The sequence below is a fragment of the Saxophila tyrrhenica genome (genome assembly GCF_035928015.1).
Source record: "Saxophila tyrrhenica strain CCFEE 5935 chromosome Unknown scaffold_9, whole genome shotgun sequence".
NCBI classification, from domain to species: domain Eukaryota; kingdom Fungi; phylum Ascomycota; class Dothideomycetes; order Mycosphaerellales; family Extremaceae; genus Saxophila; species Saxophila tyrrhenica.
The window spans coordinates 1028662-1045861 of NW_027041741.1; the positions used below are offsets into that span (position 1 = coordinate 1028662).

At 55.1% G+C, this 17200-nt stretch overlaps 9 protein-coding genes across 9 annotated transcripts; 3 read left to right on the plus strand and 6 right to left on the minus strand.

Moving 5' to 3' along the window:
- Nucleotides 1–518: 518 nt before the first annotated feature.
- On the plus strand, nucleotides 519–1204 carry LTR77_006343 (uncharacterized protein; the record flags this gene model as incomplete). The annotated part of the gene is made up of 2 exons (XM_064803585.1): nucleotides 519–531; nucleotides 681–1204. The coding sequence occupies 2 exons, from the start codon at nucleotides 519–521 to the stop codon at nucleotides 1202–1204; spliced, it is 537 nt and encodes a 178-aa protein (XP_064658500.1).
- Nucleotides 1205–1357: 153 nt separating this feature from the next.
- Nucleotides 1358–2017, minus strand: LTR77_006344 (uncharacterized protein; the record flags this gene model as incomplete). The annotated part of the gene is made up of 1 exon (XM_064803586.1): nucleotides 1358–2017. One exon carries the CDS (start codon nucleotides 2015–2017, stop codon nucleotides 1358–1360), a length of 660 nt encoding a protein of 219 aa, XP_064658501.1.
- Nucleotides 2018–3083: 1066 nt separating this feature from the next.
- On the minus strand, nucleotides 3084–3767 carry LTR77_006345 (uncharacterized protein; the record flags this gene model as incomplete). Its single annotated transcript, XM_064803587.1, has 3 exons — nucleotides 3084–3168; nucleotides 3221–3373; nucleotides 3436–3767. The coding sequence occupies 3 exons, from the start codon at nucleotides 3765–3767 to the stop codon at nucleotides 3084–3086; spliced, it is 570 nt and encodes a 189-aa protein (XP_064658502.1).
- A 1136-nt stretch (nucleotides 3768–4903) lies between these two features.
- SEC18 (transport between ER and Golgi ATPase protein) lies at nucleotides 4904–7376 on the minus strand (the record flags this gene model as incomplete). Its single annotated transcript, XM_064803588.1, has 2 exons — nucleotides 4904–4942; nucleotides 5010–7376. 2 exons carry the CDS (start codon nucleotides 7374–7376, stop codon nucleotides 4904–4906), a joined length of 2406 nt encoding a protein of 801 aa, XP_064658503.1.
- A 554-nt stretch (nucleotides 7377–7930) lies between these two features.
- On the minus strand, nucleotides 7931–9733 carry VPS62 (Vacuolar protein sorting-associated protein 62; the record flags this gene model as incomplete). Its single annotated transcript, XM_064803589.1, is given in 2 exon segments — nucleotides 7931–9576; nucleotides 9592–9733. The coding sequence occupies 2 exon segments, from the start codon at nucleotides 9731–9733 to the stop codon at nucleotides 7931–7933; spliced, it is 1788 nt and encodes a 595-aa protein (XP_064658504.1).
- A 1109-nt stretch (nucleotides 9734–10842) lies between these two features.
- Nucleotides 10843–11988, plus strand: LTR77_006348 (uncharacterized protein; the record flags this gene model as incomplete). The annotated part of the gene is made up of 1 exon (XM_064803590.1): nucleotides 10843–11988. The coding sequence occupies one exon, from the start codon at nucleotides 10843–10845 to the stop codon at nucleotides 11986–11988; it is 1146 nt and encodes a 381-aa protein (XP_064658505.1).
- A 71-nt stretch (nucleotides 11989–12059) lies between these two features.
- LTR77_006349 (uncharacterized protein) lies at nucleotides 12060–13232 on the minus strand (the record flags this gene model as incomplete). Its single annotated transcript, XM_064803591.1, has 4 exons — nucleotides 12060–12347; nucleotides 12399–12901; nucleotides 12958–13157; nucleotides 13213–13232. The coding sequence occupies 4 exons, from the start codon at nucleotides 13230–13232 to the stop codon at nucleotides 12060–12062; spliced, it is 1011 nt and encodes a 336-aa protein (XP_064658506.1).
- Nucleotides 13233–13581: 349 nt separating this feature from the next.
- On the minus strand, nucleotides 13582–14663 carry LTR77_006350 (uncharacterized protein; the record flags this gene model as incomplete). The annotated part of the gene is made up of 2 exons (XM_064803592.1): nucleotides 13582–14013; nucleotides 14076–14663. 2 exons carry the CDS (start codon nucleotides 14661–14663, stop codon nucleotides 13582–13584), a joined length of 1020 nt encoding a protein of 339 aa, XP_064658507.1.
- A 724-nt stretch (nucleotides 14664–15387) lies between these two features.
- On the plus strand, nucleotides 15388–16658 carry APR1_2 (aspartic proteinase precursor; the record flags this gene model as incomplete). The annotated part of the gene is made up of 2 exons (XM_064803593.1): nucleotides 15388–15453; nucleotides 15507–16658. The coding sequence occupies 2 exons, from the start codon at nucleotides 15388–15390 to the stop codon at nucleotides 16656–16658; spliced, it is 1218 nt and encodes a 405-aa protein (XP_064658508.1).
- Between the last annotated feature and the right edge of the window lie 542 nt (nucleotides 16659–17200).

The window sequence follows — 17200 nt, forward strand, 5'->3', positions numbered from 1 at the left end:
CTGAGCTCTACGTTGGCATGACATAGTTCAGCCGTCATTCAGGTATGTCTGGCATATCTTGCCGCTGTCGATTGCAACGGATACCGCAGCTAATGAGTGCGCTTGGGGAATGCTCAATGCTAATTGAACCTGTTCCTTCGACACTCTGATGATAATGCTCCCATCACATTGCGACATTCTTCACCCCCTGTTGATTTTATCATTTTCAATCATCATGCAATCAGAGCGAAGTTCAATCAAGGTAGGAGATCGGTCGGCGGATGAGTAAACACATGCGGAAACGGACCGAGGCTGCTTGAAACTCTGGGGTCGATCTCCGGGAAGCGTTCACTTCAACATCTTTACCATCTCTTTCCTAACTTATATCAAATTTCGATATTCAGATCTCGATTGCACAGACGACGTCACAGTCATGGGCGGACGCGGCAAGATCGACTGTTACCTTGACTGCAACTCGCCGTACTCACTTTACGCTTTTACTTGGCTGAGAAAGAACAAGCATTTATTGCTGGACCACGATGTCGACATCGAGTACGACTACACCCACATGCATCTGCATATTGTGATTATTGGCTAACGAACCCAGCATCCACCCGATATTCCTTGGTGGCATAAACGTCGGCAGCGGTATCAACATCCCCACCGCCCAATCCCAACACCTTCCAACTAACAAACAAAAGGCAACAAGCCCCCCTGGACCCTAGAAGCCAAAGCCAAATACAGCTCATTTGACGGCCCTCGCGCAGCGCAGTACTTCGGCCTCGAACCCCTCAAGCCCCCTCCCTTCTTCCCAATCATGAGTCTCCTCCCCATGCGCTGCATGCTCTACATCAAAGCCCACTTTCCCGCCGCACGCTACGAGGACCAATTCGGAGAGCTCTGGCAATGCTACTGGCGCGAAGCCATGGACATCTCGAAGCCGGACATCATGGCTAAATGTCTTGCACGGCACTTCAGTGAGGACGAGGTGAAGGCGATTCTTGCCGGTGGCACGTCAGCGGAGTACAAGAAGATGCTGACGGATGAGACGGCGAGGTTGGTGGGCAAGGGGGCGTTTGGGGCGCCGTGGTTTTGTGTTACGAGACAGGATGGGGTGGAGGAGCCGTTTTTCGGGAGCGATAGGTTTCCGTTTATGTTGAGGTATTTGGGTGTGCCGTTCGATGATATTAAGATTAGGGAGAAGGAGGGGAAGGCGAGGTTGTGAGAAGGGAATGAGAAGATGTGTAAGATTGGTTTGACTGTTGATTGTATTGGGTACAGGAGCTAATTTACATGATTAGGTATCTTGACTCGTAGCATCATGATAGCCGTCCAACTCCTCCGCTATGCTTGGCTGAAATGAATGTTGTCGAGTTGTTTACTCAATGCTGATGCGCTTGCTGCCCGGTGCCGCCAACTTAGGCACAACGATCGAAAGAATGCCATCCTTCAAGCTGGCCTTGACGTTCTCGGAGTCGACGGTTCCGCGAGGGAAATTGAATGTACGTGCGAACTGTCCAACTAACCGCTCAGAGTAGAAGTACCCAGGCTCCTTCTTCGGCGCCTGAGCGACTTCCTGCGGCGCCCCGGCGGTGGTTGCGACGCTCTCAGCTGGCGTCGGTGCGGCTTCGGTGTTGGCGCCGGACATGGTGGCGTCGGACTCGTCTTCTACGCTGGCCTTGTGGTAACTGCTGGTCTCGCTGTCGGCGCTCTTCGATTGTTCGGGCTGAGCTTCAACAGACTTGCTGGACTCTGCCGCCGGTCGCTCGCCCTCTTCGCGCTGGCTTTCGGTCCGGCCGCGGATGCTCAGGGTAGAGTTGTCGGTGAATTCGATCTCGACGTTCTTCGATTCGACGCCGGGAAGCTCGCCCTTCAGCTCATAGTTGTCCTTGTTCTCGCGGTAGGAGAAGCGAGGTGCGAAGGTGCGAGGCGCTTGCGTGTATGCGGTGTGTCGTGATACTGCCGAGAGCTCGTCGAGCAGACGGAAGGCGCCTGCGAACTCGTTTTGGACAAGGCGGGGGAAGGTGAAGAGAGACATGTTGGATTGCTTTGGTGCTGCTGGTGTCTTGTAAACTCGGTAGGTTTGTGGCTGGCAGTTGTTGATGTGGTAGACTTGCATAGAAGAGTTGTTGTTGGCTGCTGGTTGCTGGTGTTCTTTTGTCTGATGATGAGGCTCAAATTATGGCCAGCGGAGGCCTTATATACAGTCTTGCGGTGGCGCCAGCAGGTGCTGGCAGCTTCTTTGCCATCACGAGTATGTTCTAGCTAATCATGGCGCCTTCTGATTGTTACGAATACACGCTGCCTAATGCTACAGACAGTGGCTGTATCGTAAGCGTAGAATGTTCGGTATGGTTCTCGAAGAGGAAGGAACCTGCGAGCGACATTACCCAATTGGGATGTGCCAAGAGACATATCACGTGATAACATACTTGCTTTGCGATCCAACTCTCATCTCACGATTCGAGAGTCATCCAGACCTCTGTAAACTGAGTCGGCGGGCCTAAATCATGCCGATCCCGTGAAAATCGTGTGAACTGCTTAAAGTTTGGCTTCAATGGTCGACCGACAGTGCACCTCTCAGCGCAGAGACTACTCCAAACCAGCAGTCGCTCTTGCCGGAACTGGATTCTTTCCAATCAGATCTCATACCGTGGGCCTGCTGAGAAGGGCCTAGCACAAGAATGCAGAAGCAGAAACAGCGAGACATGCATGCATACTTTCTCTCATTGGCCGTAACCTCGCAAATACCACTACAACCCTGATTCGCCCGAGACCCACCCCGGTGAAGAAGCCAAACGAGATAACCTTCCGCTTCCACCTGCGCGTATGCTGCCGTCCTGCCGGTAGTCGAACTGCGAACGGTGTGGACTACTGCAGTCGCTGCATGCGGGTGGCCGCGTTGGCGCCGTTCCTGCAATGTACCCGAGCACAGGCCAGGTCGAATACGCTGCTTGTTTCAACGTCGGCTGTTGTTTTTGGCGACAATATAGACCTGTTCAAGGCAGGTGATGGCGATGCTGGTCGTTGTTGCGAAGTTGAAATGTTGAGTCCGTGATACGCTCGAACGCCGATTTGAAAACGCCGCAAATCAGTCACAACGCTCAGTAGTCGTCCGCTGCGGGATACCGCTCTCTTGCAGCTCTGTATTGCTCTGGGTACTTTTGCGCTGCACGAGCGTTCAGTGCCCTGGCGAAGGTTAGCAAGAACCATTACCGGGCGTATTCATATTTTCACTCACTGAACCTTCTTTTGCGTCCACTCCAAATCTCGCTGGACATCTTTCGCCGCCTTCATGCCCTCGGAGAAGTTCGCCCTCGTCTTCGCCAGTCGCGCTCTGGCCTGCGCCTGCAGAGCGAGCAGTTCTCGGTTCTTTGCATTGAGCTCCCCGGACCTGCAGCATGTCAGCGTTTGCTCATCCATTTGCGCAGAATCTCTCTCGTCGAAGATACTCACATTTGTGCCTGCTTGACCATATTTCGATCCAGTGGCATGGGGTTGTACGCCTGCGAAAGCCGATCGTTCATGTATTCCAGCAGATCCACGCTGGTAACTCCTCCCGACGACGAGTCGTAATCGCTGCCAGCGTACTGGCTCGAAGCACTCGAGTACAGACCAGCGCCGGAAGTCGAAACGCTCTCTGGTCGTTCAGGCGGCGACACCGAGTACTGGCTGTAGCCAGACGAGGACCGATTGTGACGTGCTGGCATCTGTGGTTGCGGTTGCTTTGATGGAACATTGACCGGTAGAGAGCCCGTAGGCTGGTATTGGTAGTAGGAAGTAGACATGATGAAGGTTGAAGGAAGCTTGAAGGGACGATGAAGTTGGGTGAGAAGTGGAGGTACTCGGGCAGTAGAAGGTCGTCTTCGGGATTGTGATGTTAGGAAAAGGACGAAGGAGAGCTGGCTCTGCTGTACTACCTTTTATACCCACGCTGGCGAGCCCTGCTTGCGGATGCCGCGATGGGGAGCACACCATCAACTTACGAGCTTCTGTTAGCCCCAATGGATACGCAAGGGTAGCTTGAAGGAACCACGGTAGACGGCCACTGACAGCAATGCCGCTCCATAACCACAACCTCAATATCGCCGATTCCCTCCGGCACGGCAAAACCCAGACCTCACAACCAAGCTCGCCATTGGTCTCCACCCAAAGCTAGACACTTAGCTGCATAGCCCGTATCAGCAGGTGAGCGGCCTTTTGTGCGGCACTGGTGGGTCTGGAACCGCGAGGAGGATTCTCTGCTCGCCGGGAGAGAGGATTTTGATACTGCAGGGCTCGCGGCCGGACAGCTGCATGCTGCAACGCTACCCGTACGGCCTTGACCCGAAGAGGGCACACGGGACGAGGGTGCGGTGGGTTGGGCAGGGTTAGCCTTGTTCATGCTGGGCGTGAGCTGGGAGTCGGGAAGGCAGTTGTGAGCTGTCCAACGGAGCCGGGGTTGGGAGAGATTGGGACGTTTGCGAGCAGTCGGTAATGGCTGGACAGTGGAAGGATGAACGACTGCGTCACGACATGTTGGCATCAAACGCCATGCAGCTGTCAAAAGCATTCGCCATGTGCGCGGACGTCGGCAGCGACCAAACGATTCTGTGGTGTAACCCAGCGATGCAAGAGGTGAGGTGGGTTTTGAGCTTGGCGAGACGGCGACTTTTGCCGACGAGTGTTCTCAGCGACCTTGAACTGTCAAGATCCAGACGTGTAGGAAGACAGATGTACAGAGGCCGTTACGGCTTCTCGCCGTCAGTAACATTTTCAACGTCACCTAACGCTGATCTGATGCCTCTACTGTGTTACGAAGATGTGCCACAAGTCATAGCAGCTGTCAATCCTCCCGAGGATGATGCCTTGCTACCATACTTCCATCGGGCAGCAATGCGCATCCAGAGACGTGGCAGTCATCTATGCCACTTATCTATTCAGCTTACACAGACTGGGCATTCGCGACGGCCTCGCACATGACCTGTGACATATGTTGTTAGCAAGGTCCTCCAGCATCGAAAGTGATTGCGAAAAGGGCAAGAACTCACCTCAGCAAACCGTCCAGCCCGATCCTGATCCTGCATAGCAGTCTGTATACTCAACAGCACCTGCGCCACTCCCACCCCAATCTCCCGGCTCTCAAGCGTGTTTTCAATATCCCCAATAGCCCTCGATATGCCCTCCTGATCAAAAGCACCAGATTCCTGCATGATATGCGCGAGCTCTTGTTGTGTGCGTACATTAGGCACCGCGATTTGAGCTTTGAAGACTAGCTGGAGCTGGTTCATGACTGTCCGTTCGGATGTCGTTGCTAGGATGAGCAAGGGACGGCCTTTGGGTGGTTTGTTGGTCATAAGGCCTTTGATTGCGGCGAGGACGGCGGAGCTGAATCGGGGGCCGACGGGGACCCAGTCGACGATGAGTTCGATGTTGTCCAGCACGAGGACGTTGAGAGGGGACTTGTAGGCGTCTGTGAAGGCTTTTTGGAGATGCTGGATCTTCTGGATCTCGTTCATGCCGACCATGTCAACCGGGCGCACGAGTCGGATGAAGGGGAACTCCGAGTCCATAGCGATCCGCGCCGCGAGAGCAGTCTTCCCAGAGCCTGTTGGACCATGCAGTAGGACCGAAAGAAGCGGTGTATCGCCGGATCGAACCTGCTCGATGAAGTCGTGACCGTTCTTAAGTATCCTCTCGATGTGCGAGCTGAAGTGGAAGATACCACCCTCCACACAGCGATCGAGATCTTCTTCGCTGACACCGAAGAGCGGGTGCACCTCCTCCAAAGCTCGCAGGAAGTCTTCCATGCGAATCTGCATGTCAACGACGTCATCCGAGAGCGCCGCGACAGTACCGCCCTTCACATGCCGTTGTAGTGCAAAGCTGGTAGCTGATCTGATCAGGCCCTGAATCTCTGCGCCAGAGAAGTTCCTCGTCTCCCTAGCCAGCTCCTCCAAACTCACATCCGCCGCCAACCTCCCGTTTTCCCTCGCCTTCGCCGTATGAATCTTCAGAATCTGCTGCCGGCCAAACTCATCCGGCAAACTAATCTCCATATGCACCTCCAACCGCCCCGGCCTCAACAACGCTTCATCAATCATGTCCTTCCGATTCGTCATTCCGATCAACAAAATATTGTTCAGCTGATCCACACCATCCAGCTTCGAAAGCAGCTGATTGACCACACTGTCGCCAACACCAGTGCCTCCTCCCGCCCCGGAACCACGCTGTTTGCACACCGCGTCCAGCTCATCGAAGATGATGATGTGCAAGCCGGACTCGTCGCCCTTTTCCTTCTGCTCCTTCTCTGCGTCCGCGAAGAGCTTCCGGATGTTCTCCTCCGACTGTCCGACGTACTTGTTCAGCACTTCCGGCCCGTTGATGACTTTCGGCTCCCGTGCGTTGAGCATTTTGCCGATTTGTCTCGCGATAAGCGTCTTTCCCGTGCCAGGAGGTCCGAAGAGCAAGATCCCGCGAACGTGCTGGATACCGACTTTCTCCGCGAGACCAGGCGGGAAGACGCGCGATGCGAAGGCTCGGCGGAAGATGTCGCTGAATTCTTTGTCGAGACCGCCGATGCCCATGTCTTCGAACTTGAAGTCTGGTCTGATGACTGAGTTCGCGGCGGGTCTTCTTGTAGAGCCTTTGAGTGCGATGGGTGATTTGGCGTCTTTGAACCAGTTTACTGCACTTTCCTGCGTGAGGATCCCGCGCGCTTGGGGGTTGGTGTGTTGTTTCGTATCGCCCGTCGATCGCATAGACCGTAGATCCACCAGCTCGACTGTTCTCACAGTCAATCGTAACGGTATACTCCGATAGTCCATGAGGAGCTGCTGGCCCGGTGAGAAGATCTGGTTGCGAAAGGTGTGTACAAACGCCTGCGCCAGCTCATCCTGGTCATATGGCGTCTCTGTGCTTTTCTTCCCCGCGAAGCCAACCTCGATATCCAAACTGCCCAAGTAGCTCTGCGAGGTCGCGCTGAAGGGGTCGTAGCGCTCGACCTCCACGACATCCGTGAGAGCGACCTGCATCCATGTCCTCTGCGGGTCACTGAGACTTATCTGTCCCCTCGGGAACTGACCGATCGGGCGCGCGGACACGACACATTGCCCGTTAATGAGGAGGTAGACATCGGTGCCGTCCTGGTTGGGCGGGACGTCTTGCGAGCTGACCGCGCTTATGTTGCCAAAGGTGAAGCTGTTATCTGGGCTCTTCGCTGGACGGAGCTGCATTCTCCGCCCGCCGGCGGGTGGTGCTGCCGCCATATTCCTCGACGATCCTCTCTGCTCTTGACCGTATGACTGAGAAGGGGGAGGTTGCTGGCCGTAGCGAGGATCTGGCTGTCGCATCGGTGGTTGTGATTGCTGCGGCGGCTGTTGTTGCCGACCGCCGAAGAGGTTGTCGCGGTTGAACATGGCCGCCGCGAGTCGTTCTCGAGTTGAAGAAGGAAGTCAAGCTGTGTCGGTGCGAAGCAGAGGTTGTTGGGCTTATATGGCTCTGAAGAAGCGGTGGGGATGGCCTTTCAAATACGGTATATCCTCGTCGGGGTTGCCAAACGTGAGTATCGTATAAAAACGGAGAAGAGGTCGGCAAGGAAGGCCAGTTGTCACGAAGTATGGGTAAGTCGAGAACAAGTGTCCCAGGTTGTCTTGTTGCCTTCGACTTTCCAGACTCCAAACGAGACCCTTGAACGTCAGACCAACAGCTGGTGGGGTCTGGATATAAAACCGCCACCAAGGCACCATCACCGCCTTACGTTCACACGAGCTGCAGAGAACAGTGAATCGATGGACTGACTCAAGATACAATTCTCATCAATCATCTACCAAACTCCATTCTATCATTTCTACATACAGCATCATCCAACCATGCCACGCTAGGCGCCGAACACAGAAGGGTATCATAATCCAAGCCCGTCATCCAACTCGCAAAGCAACTCCAGATTCTATGTGCATGCCAGATAAAACATTCAATGTTCGCCATCCGTCGAGTTGCCGCCCGGCAAACCACCTTCCTCCTCCCCTTCCTCCAGCGGGAGGTGCTTGATCCTGCTGTCGCCGACCCAGTACCGGACATGGCATTTCTTGGTCAGACATACGCTCTCTCGAGCAAGGTTCTTGAACCTGGGACCAGTCGGACCGTTGACGTAGTGATATTGACCGGCGAAGCGATACTGCCGTGGGTCGGAGAGAGGGTAATACTTGTCGCCCCAGTGGCCGGCGAAGTCGAACCATCTGGTAGCGAGCTTGGGGTTGCTGGTAGCGGCGCGGACTTTCTTCTCCTCCATGTCCCAGGTGTATGAGTTCAGATTCAACGTCGGGTCCCACAGAGGTCCGCGATCAGTTTGATCGTGCAAAAGACCGTAGGGCAGAATGTACGGATGCAGGCCAGGAGTAGGGTACATTGCGTGCGTGCCGACAGCAGAGTAGACAACGGGACGCTGTGCGACTTTGGCAGCGGTGTTGTTGCTCCAAGTGCCGATCATGGTTCCGCTACCATCAGGATTGACAGTGTACTTCTCCAGCGCGTGCCAGCGGTAGGCACTGCCGAAGTCGTGCTCGGACATGAAGACTGCGGTCGGCTTGCCATGCTTGAAGCGGATCATGGTGTGCTCCCAATCTCCAACATGGTTACCGAAGCGGATGTTGAAGACTTTCTGGCCAAGGTTAAAGGAGTAGAAGAAGAACCAGAAAGCGTCCACGACGCCATCCTTCTTCGGCACAACTATCAGAAAGGCTGGAGCTGAGGAACGACCAGCTTGATCCGGTCGATACTTCTCGGACTGCTGTTGTATGTTACGTCTTTTAAGGTCAGACCGCGGCTTCGGAATGGGTTCGAATGGATCGTTGCAAGCTCCAGCCATGATGTTGCACGCTTGGCCGCAGTGTTCCTCACCTCTGCCACACCAGCCGTAGATGGAGCAGCATTTGCCAAACCTGCTGCCCTTGCAAGTGAAGCCAGTGTTGCCTCCGCACCTACCATTCTCACTAGGTGTGGGTGCGGTCGGCCAAAAGCTGAAGTCGGCTTGCTTTGCCTCATCGTCCTGATACTCTGAATGAATAGCCGCTTGCTGCTTTGCTGCATGACCATGATCGTATTCGTCTTCTGGTTCGGGCCATTGCGCGTCATCATCGTCGTTGTTGAAGCGAAGATCGGGCAGCTTAGGTATGTGTTGCGCTCCGCCGAGCCACTCCGGGCGTTCTTCGACGTTGTCTTCACTCTGTAAGTAAACGAACCTGCCGTGAATTCCTCCTTCATAATCGTTCAAGTCTTTCAAATTCGTAAGGTTAAGGCCGTGTCCACGGTTCCAATGCGGGATATCTGTATAATTCATGCGTGGCGCAACATGCGCTAGATGTTCGGCAAGATCGCACGGCCAGAAGTGTTCATCGGAGAACAAATGAACATACGGCGCATGGTCGTAGACGTATTGCGGTATCTCCCGCTTCTCCTTCTCTTCATCTGACCACGAGTCTGGATCTTCATCGGTATCCCAAAAGTGGCTGAAGTCCGGGATGTTAGGAGGAACGTCATCGTCCTCGCTGTTCCACGTCCAGCCGTTGCTGTTCAAGTGGAAGGTTCCGCAGGCACCGATCCAGCGACATAACTGCTTGTCTATCCAATGCTTACTGCTTGCGATGAACTCCGCCTCCTCTAGCTTCTCGGACGGGTTGGAGTGCTTCGTGATGTGCTCGACAAGCCCATTGATAGCGACATAGCCCAAAGCGAGTGCAATGAAGCCGGCGAAGCATTTGCGGCCAGGGCGTGGCATTACCTGGCGGGTTGGCGGTAGTGAATGGCGGTCGCAACACTCCCGGCTGTGGTCCGGGAAGTCGACCCTATAGTATGTTCATCTGGTGATAGATATGCCTAGGACTCTGTCGCTAATGGTGTTAAAGTTGTGTCACTGCTCCAGAAGCTGACGAATGATCTGTTGAAGAGTCGAGAGTGTCAGAGATGCCTTAGGTAGAGCTGCGGAGGTGAGAATGCTCTAAGCGTCGTAAGATCGAGTGCAGATGGGCGGATATGGCCGGGATGAATACGGATTCGGGCGGTACGCGACTGCGCAAGGAATAGGTCGAGAGGCAGTCAGGAGAACTGATGATTGTAAAGCAACGAGCGAGCGGTAACGACGGACACCCGAGAGGCGGAGCCGCGTGACTTGAGGACTGCCGTGGAGTTGGAATCTGGGTGCCTGCGAGGCTGGATCAGCCGGAAGCCGGCGGCGACGATCTGACCTGACACGCGAATGCGCTAAAGCATATGCGGGCTATCGATAAGCGTTGTGGTCGAGTTGTAATCGACGAGCGAGTGTGCGAAGGTGGCCAGCCTTCACTGCGTATGCGCCGACGGATCCAGCTTCTCGCGGTGAATGGAGATCCGAGAGCGTAGACTGTCGTGGCGGTTACTCTTTGATATGTCCCGAAGCTTGAGTAAGCTTAAACCCTTGACATCGAACGATAATTCGACCCCGCCGAGGTGGCATGCGGTGAGGAACGTGGCACAATACACCGTCCTGGTACGGGCTAATGAGTCCTGTCGACTGTGGACGTGCCGGTCGAGTGCATGAGCCGCCGATATTGTATACTTGGCGATCTCTGGTAAGTCGCTGCCTGATGGATGTCGAGGACGATGGAAGAGCTCGAGATGTCGTCGTCGTCGCCAAAAGCAGGGTCCCGTCGGCTGCAGCCGATGCGGTGCCGAAAATAGACAGACAGCGAATTGGACTTCATCCTTTTGCACGGCCTCGGAACACCAACACAATATCTGCAGCCTGCAGTCGGAGGACGTGCTTCGGGGAGTCGCAGTGATACGTCGACGCGAGCTAAGATGAGGACGAAGCGCAAATAGCCGGCAGATGAAACCCGACCTGCTACAGCGATGGGTGCACCCGAGTCAGGATCTCCGAACGGCATCACCAAGAGCGCCTACAGCATCCAAAACAAGAACGGGCTTGGTGTGAACGACGAGGACGAGTACGAGTATGAGTACCATCCGTTTGAGACTGAGGAATTCTACTTCACCTTGGACTTGACCACAAACGATGCCAAGGCAACCGCTGCAGCACAGACGCTCCTGGAGGAGGGTGCTGATGACGACGGTGTGAACGAGGGAGCCCCAGGGCCATCCAACAGAAGTGCATTGGGCCACTCGGATAGAGACTCGGGTTCACTCGGCCAGCTCGAAGTGTCGGATTTACACAGCAGTAACCCTTTCGTCAGGCTCGATAATGCATACTACAGCTGTAATTGGACCACGGATCTTGGCAGTCAGGTATACATCACGGAGCCTGGACTAGCCCACAACCCTCGGCGAGCTGGCAAAATACTCGACGTGGTCGGGCTGTCACGAGCGAGACTGGTTGGCAGACCGGCAGCTCCGCGACCACGACAGCAAGTTGCTGCCCCTACGGCGCTGGGCTCTTCAGCCATCAATGCTATCACCATACCTGGGAGCTCTACTATGGCTAGCACATCTAGAACTCCTCTGACTGAAAGCGATCGCTTCACAGAACAGCAGACCGCGCGCTTCGCCGCCGCCAAGGCAAATGCAAAGAACGAAGAAGAGAGATCACAAGCCGCCTTTCTTGAACGTTTCTCTGCCGTCAAGCAAAAGAAAGGGGAGACAGATCGCGTCCCGTATTACGGCATCAAGAAGTACGCAGCACCCGACGACAAAGACGAGATCCGCAAGCGAGCGTTGGAGGCTGAACCAGCGTTTGAGGACCCGCGCCCGAAGAGGCCTTACAAGCGGAAAATTCCTGAGGGGTATGTTGTGCCGAAGGGTATTGTTATGAATGGTTCTGGCGGTGTGAACCAAATGGCAACTGTGCATCTTACCTGCGACACTCCTGGCGGATCTACAGTACCCGGTGCAAGCCCTGCTGCGCCTGTATCAACGGATGCTGTGAACACTCGCCCAGCCGCTAATGGTCCACGTCCTCCCAGCTCGCAGACCGCAGAAACTGTTCAAGAGAACCCGGCACCACCGAACGAGGAGGATGAGTCCGATGCGGAACCACCGTGAAAGCCACCACGGAGAGCAAGCCAAATTCAGCATTCATGGCCAGCATCCATACGAGAATCACTACAAGACATCTACTTCAAGCAAGCCAGCAGATCTGCCTCCATGGTATCCCACAGACTCGGATGACTCGGCTCGTACCCAAACAGCTTCTTCGCTCGATCAGCGCGCGTCCGCGAATTCGCAGCAAACATGTACGTCCCCAAGCCCGGCATGCGATCACCCAGCATCGTGTTGACCTGATCAAGGGAGACCTGCATTGGCTCCTCGCTCTCGATGCGGCCCTGATCCTTCAGAATCCTGCCGGCGGCTCTCGCGATCTCGATCTGCGACGCTTCTTGCGAGGAAGCGAAGTAGTAACCCTACAACCATTAGCCTCACAAAACCCATCACAAGTCTTGGTTGCCGCTTACCTCAACACCCCACTCTGCCCCCTCACCCCCCGCCACCGCAGCCTCAACCAACTTCAAATAAACCCCCATCAAATCCTCCACGTGCACCCAGCTCCGCCTATTCGTCCCCTCGCCCGCATAAAACGCCGCCCCAACCTTCTGAATCTCATTCCAGAAAAGCGGGAAATACACACTCTGCGTCCTCCCCGGCCCGCGACCCGGTCCGTAGATATCTGGCGGGCAGACAATAGCGGTCTTCAGCTTATCGCGGTGAGAGCAGACGTAAGATTGGATCAGGGCGTCGGTGTGGCGGTGGAGCTCGCCTTGGGGACGGGAGGTGATTTCGGCGAGGTCGTGGATGTCGGACCAGATTCTTGGGTTCAAGGTGGTGAGGTAGGTCGGGGTGCGCCAGTCGGCGACTATGCCTGTGCCGGAGAGGTGGATGAGGTAGGAGGGGGTGGGGCGGCGGAGGAGGCCGGTGATGAGGGCTTGGAGGGAGGGTTGGTGGTCGGAGTTGCCGTTGTCTGGGAGAACCGTCAGTCATGCTTAGCTTGGATGGCATCGGTATAGAAATGCTCACGAACGACAATCTCTGCCTTCGAAGCAGCATCTGAGATGATGTCGGTGCTGTCATAGTCACCTTTAACAATATGTACATTCGGGTAGCGGGTGGAGAAGTTGGATGGAACGTTGCGAAGCAGGGCCGTTACGTCGTATTCTGGATGCGTCTTGACGATGGTGTCGAGCACTGTGCCTCCGATGTAGCCCGTGCCTCCAGTACTGGCTCTGGGTTAGCTTGTGAAGTCAACGGTAGATCTGCTAGGTGGTCGCTCACATGAAGAGTTTAGGAGCCATTTCTGTCGCTTCTGAACGATAGTATTGATCGCCAATGTCCTCGAGACTAAGCTGAGAAGTCTTTATACTTCCAGTATCTGGGGCTCTGGACTAACAATCAAAAAAATGCAAGTTGCTGGTATGACGTTCTAGCGTTTCGCTGATTGAGTTGGCCGAGGATGGAATCTGGGTGGGACGAAATCGAAGTCACTTGTTCTTGACATGGCTCACACGAGGTGGGATTGTTTGGTGGATCAGGAGCAATTGTCGGCTAGAGTACTGAAGCTTGTGTCTTTCGTAAATGTTTTCTCTACAGCTTTCAAGAACCGTCAACACCAGCCCGCCAACCTCCAACAGAGATACACGCGGACTACCCCGACGCTTCAATAACATAAAGAGTGCTCTCCCTCTGATCCGGCAACAAATACAACCTCAAGCTCCCCTCCTTGCTCACAGACGCATCAATCGGGTTCTGCGTCAAAGGTACCCCCCTCGCACTCGTCAGCGTAATCGGCACCTCGCTCACAGGCACCATCATCTCGACATCCACCAGAGCGATGCCGCCTAGGTAGAAAACGTTCCCGTTGGAGACGAGGGTTGAGACGCCGCCACAGAGCATGATGGGTCGGCCGGAGTAGGTGGGTGAGTGGCCGAGGAACTTGCAGTCTTGGTAGTCGATGTAGAAGGAGGGGTTGCGAACAGGAGTGGCCGGGGCGCTGGGAGGGCTGTGGGGGTGGAGGTGCCAGGTTGTTGCGTTGCGGGAGCCCCAGTTTAGGGCGGTGATGGAGTTTAAGGTTTTGTCCTAGTTGTGAGGTGTTAGCGGATTGAAGATGAGAAGGGTGAGTGTTGGGTGCGACTACTTACATGGACGACGCCGCCCAGGTGGTCGTCGTAGTGTACCACGGTCTTTGGTTCCAAGGTCGTTGGATCAGCCTTGTAGACGTACGCAGTACTATTTGGTCTGTACTGCGCGATCGCACCCCACAAATTCTCACCATCCCAATCGAGTCCACCATTATGGTACTCGATATCGCCTTCGCGAGTCACAGTAGCGTCCGCGATCCTACTGCCATCGCCACCGAAAACAATCAGATGCGCGAAACCGGCTCCAGCAGTCCTGTCCGTGCCGTTGATCGTCTTGTTGTACGGGACTGTGGGAGCAGTATACTCGCCTGCACTGACAATGTAGCGGTCCGCGCCGAGACGGACGATGCCTTCTGGTTCGTAGGTGTCGCCTTCGAATGTGATGTTTTGTACCCAGGTCCAAGGCGTGGTGCGGCCAAGTGTCTGGAAGGCGGTGATTATGGCCTCGCCATCGCTGTGGGCGTGGGAGGGAGGAAGAGGCGAGGGAGCAAGAGCGGCATGAGGTTTAGATCTTGTGATGTTGAGACTTGCTGTGAATTGGGAGAAAGCGAGGGTTGACAGGATTAAGAAGCGTGGAAACAGCATCATGCTCGTAAGAACGACTTACAAATTGGAGACTCTACAGGGGTTCTTTTGCCTTACATGTAGATTCTTATAAGATTGGCAAAGGCTTTGGACCATCTCCACGACCAATGCAAGCAGCGAGCTTTTCACGTGGTCCCGGTACCTGCCCCTTTCGGCGTTGGAGACGAGCAAGCAAGAGCAAGCGGGGTTAGGGCTCTTTCGATCGTATTGCTACCTTATTATTTTGCTCCCGGTACATCTGCACTATTGTCTCTCGTGGTGGACTCTGAAGACACTGTATCCAAGCTCGAGAGGCGGAGACTCGAAGGAGATGTATACAGGACCATGGAGCGTGCTGGAAAAAGATAGGCCGGTAGCTTATAGCCGTTGCGACTGTCCATAGCAGGTGAGGATGCTGTTGGTGGTCCTATCATTCAAACGGGAATGTGAATATTGAAGAAGCAGGCCGTCCATCGTGCATGTATTCATCCCAAGGTGGCCTTATATCGCACCTGTTTCTGTCTTTGGCTTGAGGGAATAGGCACCTTACCGGAGGAACCGCGCGCCGATACGCCGAGGGCACTGATTGGACAGACCTCAGCCAAGGCGAGCAGGCGCCACCCCCAAGCGTCATCGCCGTTTCCCAGCCAGCTCGCTGACGCCTCGTGTTGGAAGCTCTCTCTCGACTCTACCTCCACCCTCCCATCACCCACCCCATCACCCATCAACACCACCCATCACCGCAATCATGAAGGGCACCGCGCTTTTCGCTACCGCTATGGCGGCTGGTTCCGCCAGCGCCGGCGTCCACAAGGTGTGTTTGAACGTTGTTGCCTGACAGGAAACAGATGAGCTGACCATCATTAGATGCCTCTCAAGAAGGTCCCGCTATCAGAGCAGCTCAAGCATGCCAATCTCGGCGACCACATGCAGGCGCTCGGCCAGAAGTACATGGGCGTGAGGCCGCAGAAGCACCTTGAAGAGCTGTTTGGCAACAAGGAGGGAGAGTACTCTATCCAGCCGGAGAAGAGCAGCGGCCATCCAGTTGCCGTGAGCAACTACCTGAACGCGCAGTACTTCTCCGAGATCTCCATTGGAACGCCACCACAGGACTTCAAGGTTGTGCTCGACACCGGCAGCTCCAACCTGTGGGTGCCCAGCCAGGACTGCGGCTCCATTGCCTGCTACCTGCACTCCAAGTACGACCACAGCGACTCGAGCACGTACAAGAAAAACGGCTCCGAGTTCGAGATCCGATATGGCTCCGGCTCGTTGTCGGGCTACGTCAGCCAGGACACCTTCCGCATTGGTGACTTGGAGATCGAGCATCAAGACTTCGCGGAGGCGACGTCCGAGCCAGGTCTCGCTTTTGCGTTCGGCCGCTTCGACGGTATCATGGGTCTTGGGTACGACACCATCTCTGTCAACGGCATCGTGCCTCCATTCTACAACATGCTCGACCAAGACCTGCTTGACGAGCCGGTCTTCTCTTTCTACCTCAGCGACACCAACGATGAGGGTGCTGAGTCCGAGGCCATGTTCGGTGGTGTTAACAAGGACCACTACACCGGCGAGATGGTTAAGATTCCGCTGCGCAGGAAGGCATACTGGGAGGTCGACCTCGACGCTATCACCTTCGGCAAGGAGACCGCTGAGATTGACGACACTGGTGTGATTCTCGACACTGGTACTTCGCTCATCGCCATGCCAACCACCTTTGCCGAGCTGCTCAACCGTGAGATTGGGGCGAAGAAGTCCTTCAGCGGCCAGTACACCGTCGAGTGCGACAAGCGCGACTCGCTTCCCGACATGACCTTCACTCTCACCGGCCACAACTTCACCATCGGTCCGTACGACTACATCCTCGAGGTCTCAGGCAGCTGCATCAGTGCTTTCTTCGGCATGGACATCCCTGCGCCGGCGGGTCCTCTTGTCATCCTCGGTGACGCGTTCTTGAGGAGGTGGTACTCCGTCTACGACGTCGGCAACAACGCCGTCGGTCTGGCCAAGGCGAAGTAGAGTAATGGAGTGGAGCCTGATCTATAAACATCAAGGCGTTCACAAGGCGGAGAGGATGCCGAGCAGCATCTCGCGTGTGTGTAGAGTATGATCTGTTGGAGAGCTTGGGCGAAGAGAGACTGCAATGCAGATTGTACCTACTAAGACTTTGCTATTTGCCGGTATCTAATGCTAGGAGCCTGTCGATGTGCAGTTGCGACCACTCACATTGCATCTTGTCTCTTTGTCCTTCTGCTTTCGTGACTATTGGTGTCCGTCGGTACATACCAACAACACGAATGTCAGGTGTGCAGCCGGTTGTACGTACCGTGTGGATGCATGCTGCTCAAGCGATCCACATCCACGTGCGCTTCTCAATTACCCTCCACCTACCGAACACCATTACCTCTGCACGCTTATCTTCCCACCAACAACGTGCATACATGTCGGCACCTTCGAGATAGTCCAGCATCGACGTGGCAGCCTCCTCACCGCCATGCTCGCCTCGTGGGCCAAGTTGTCGGCCGAAACACCAACACCCCGGATCTTGACACCATCTTCCT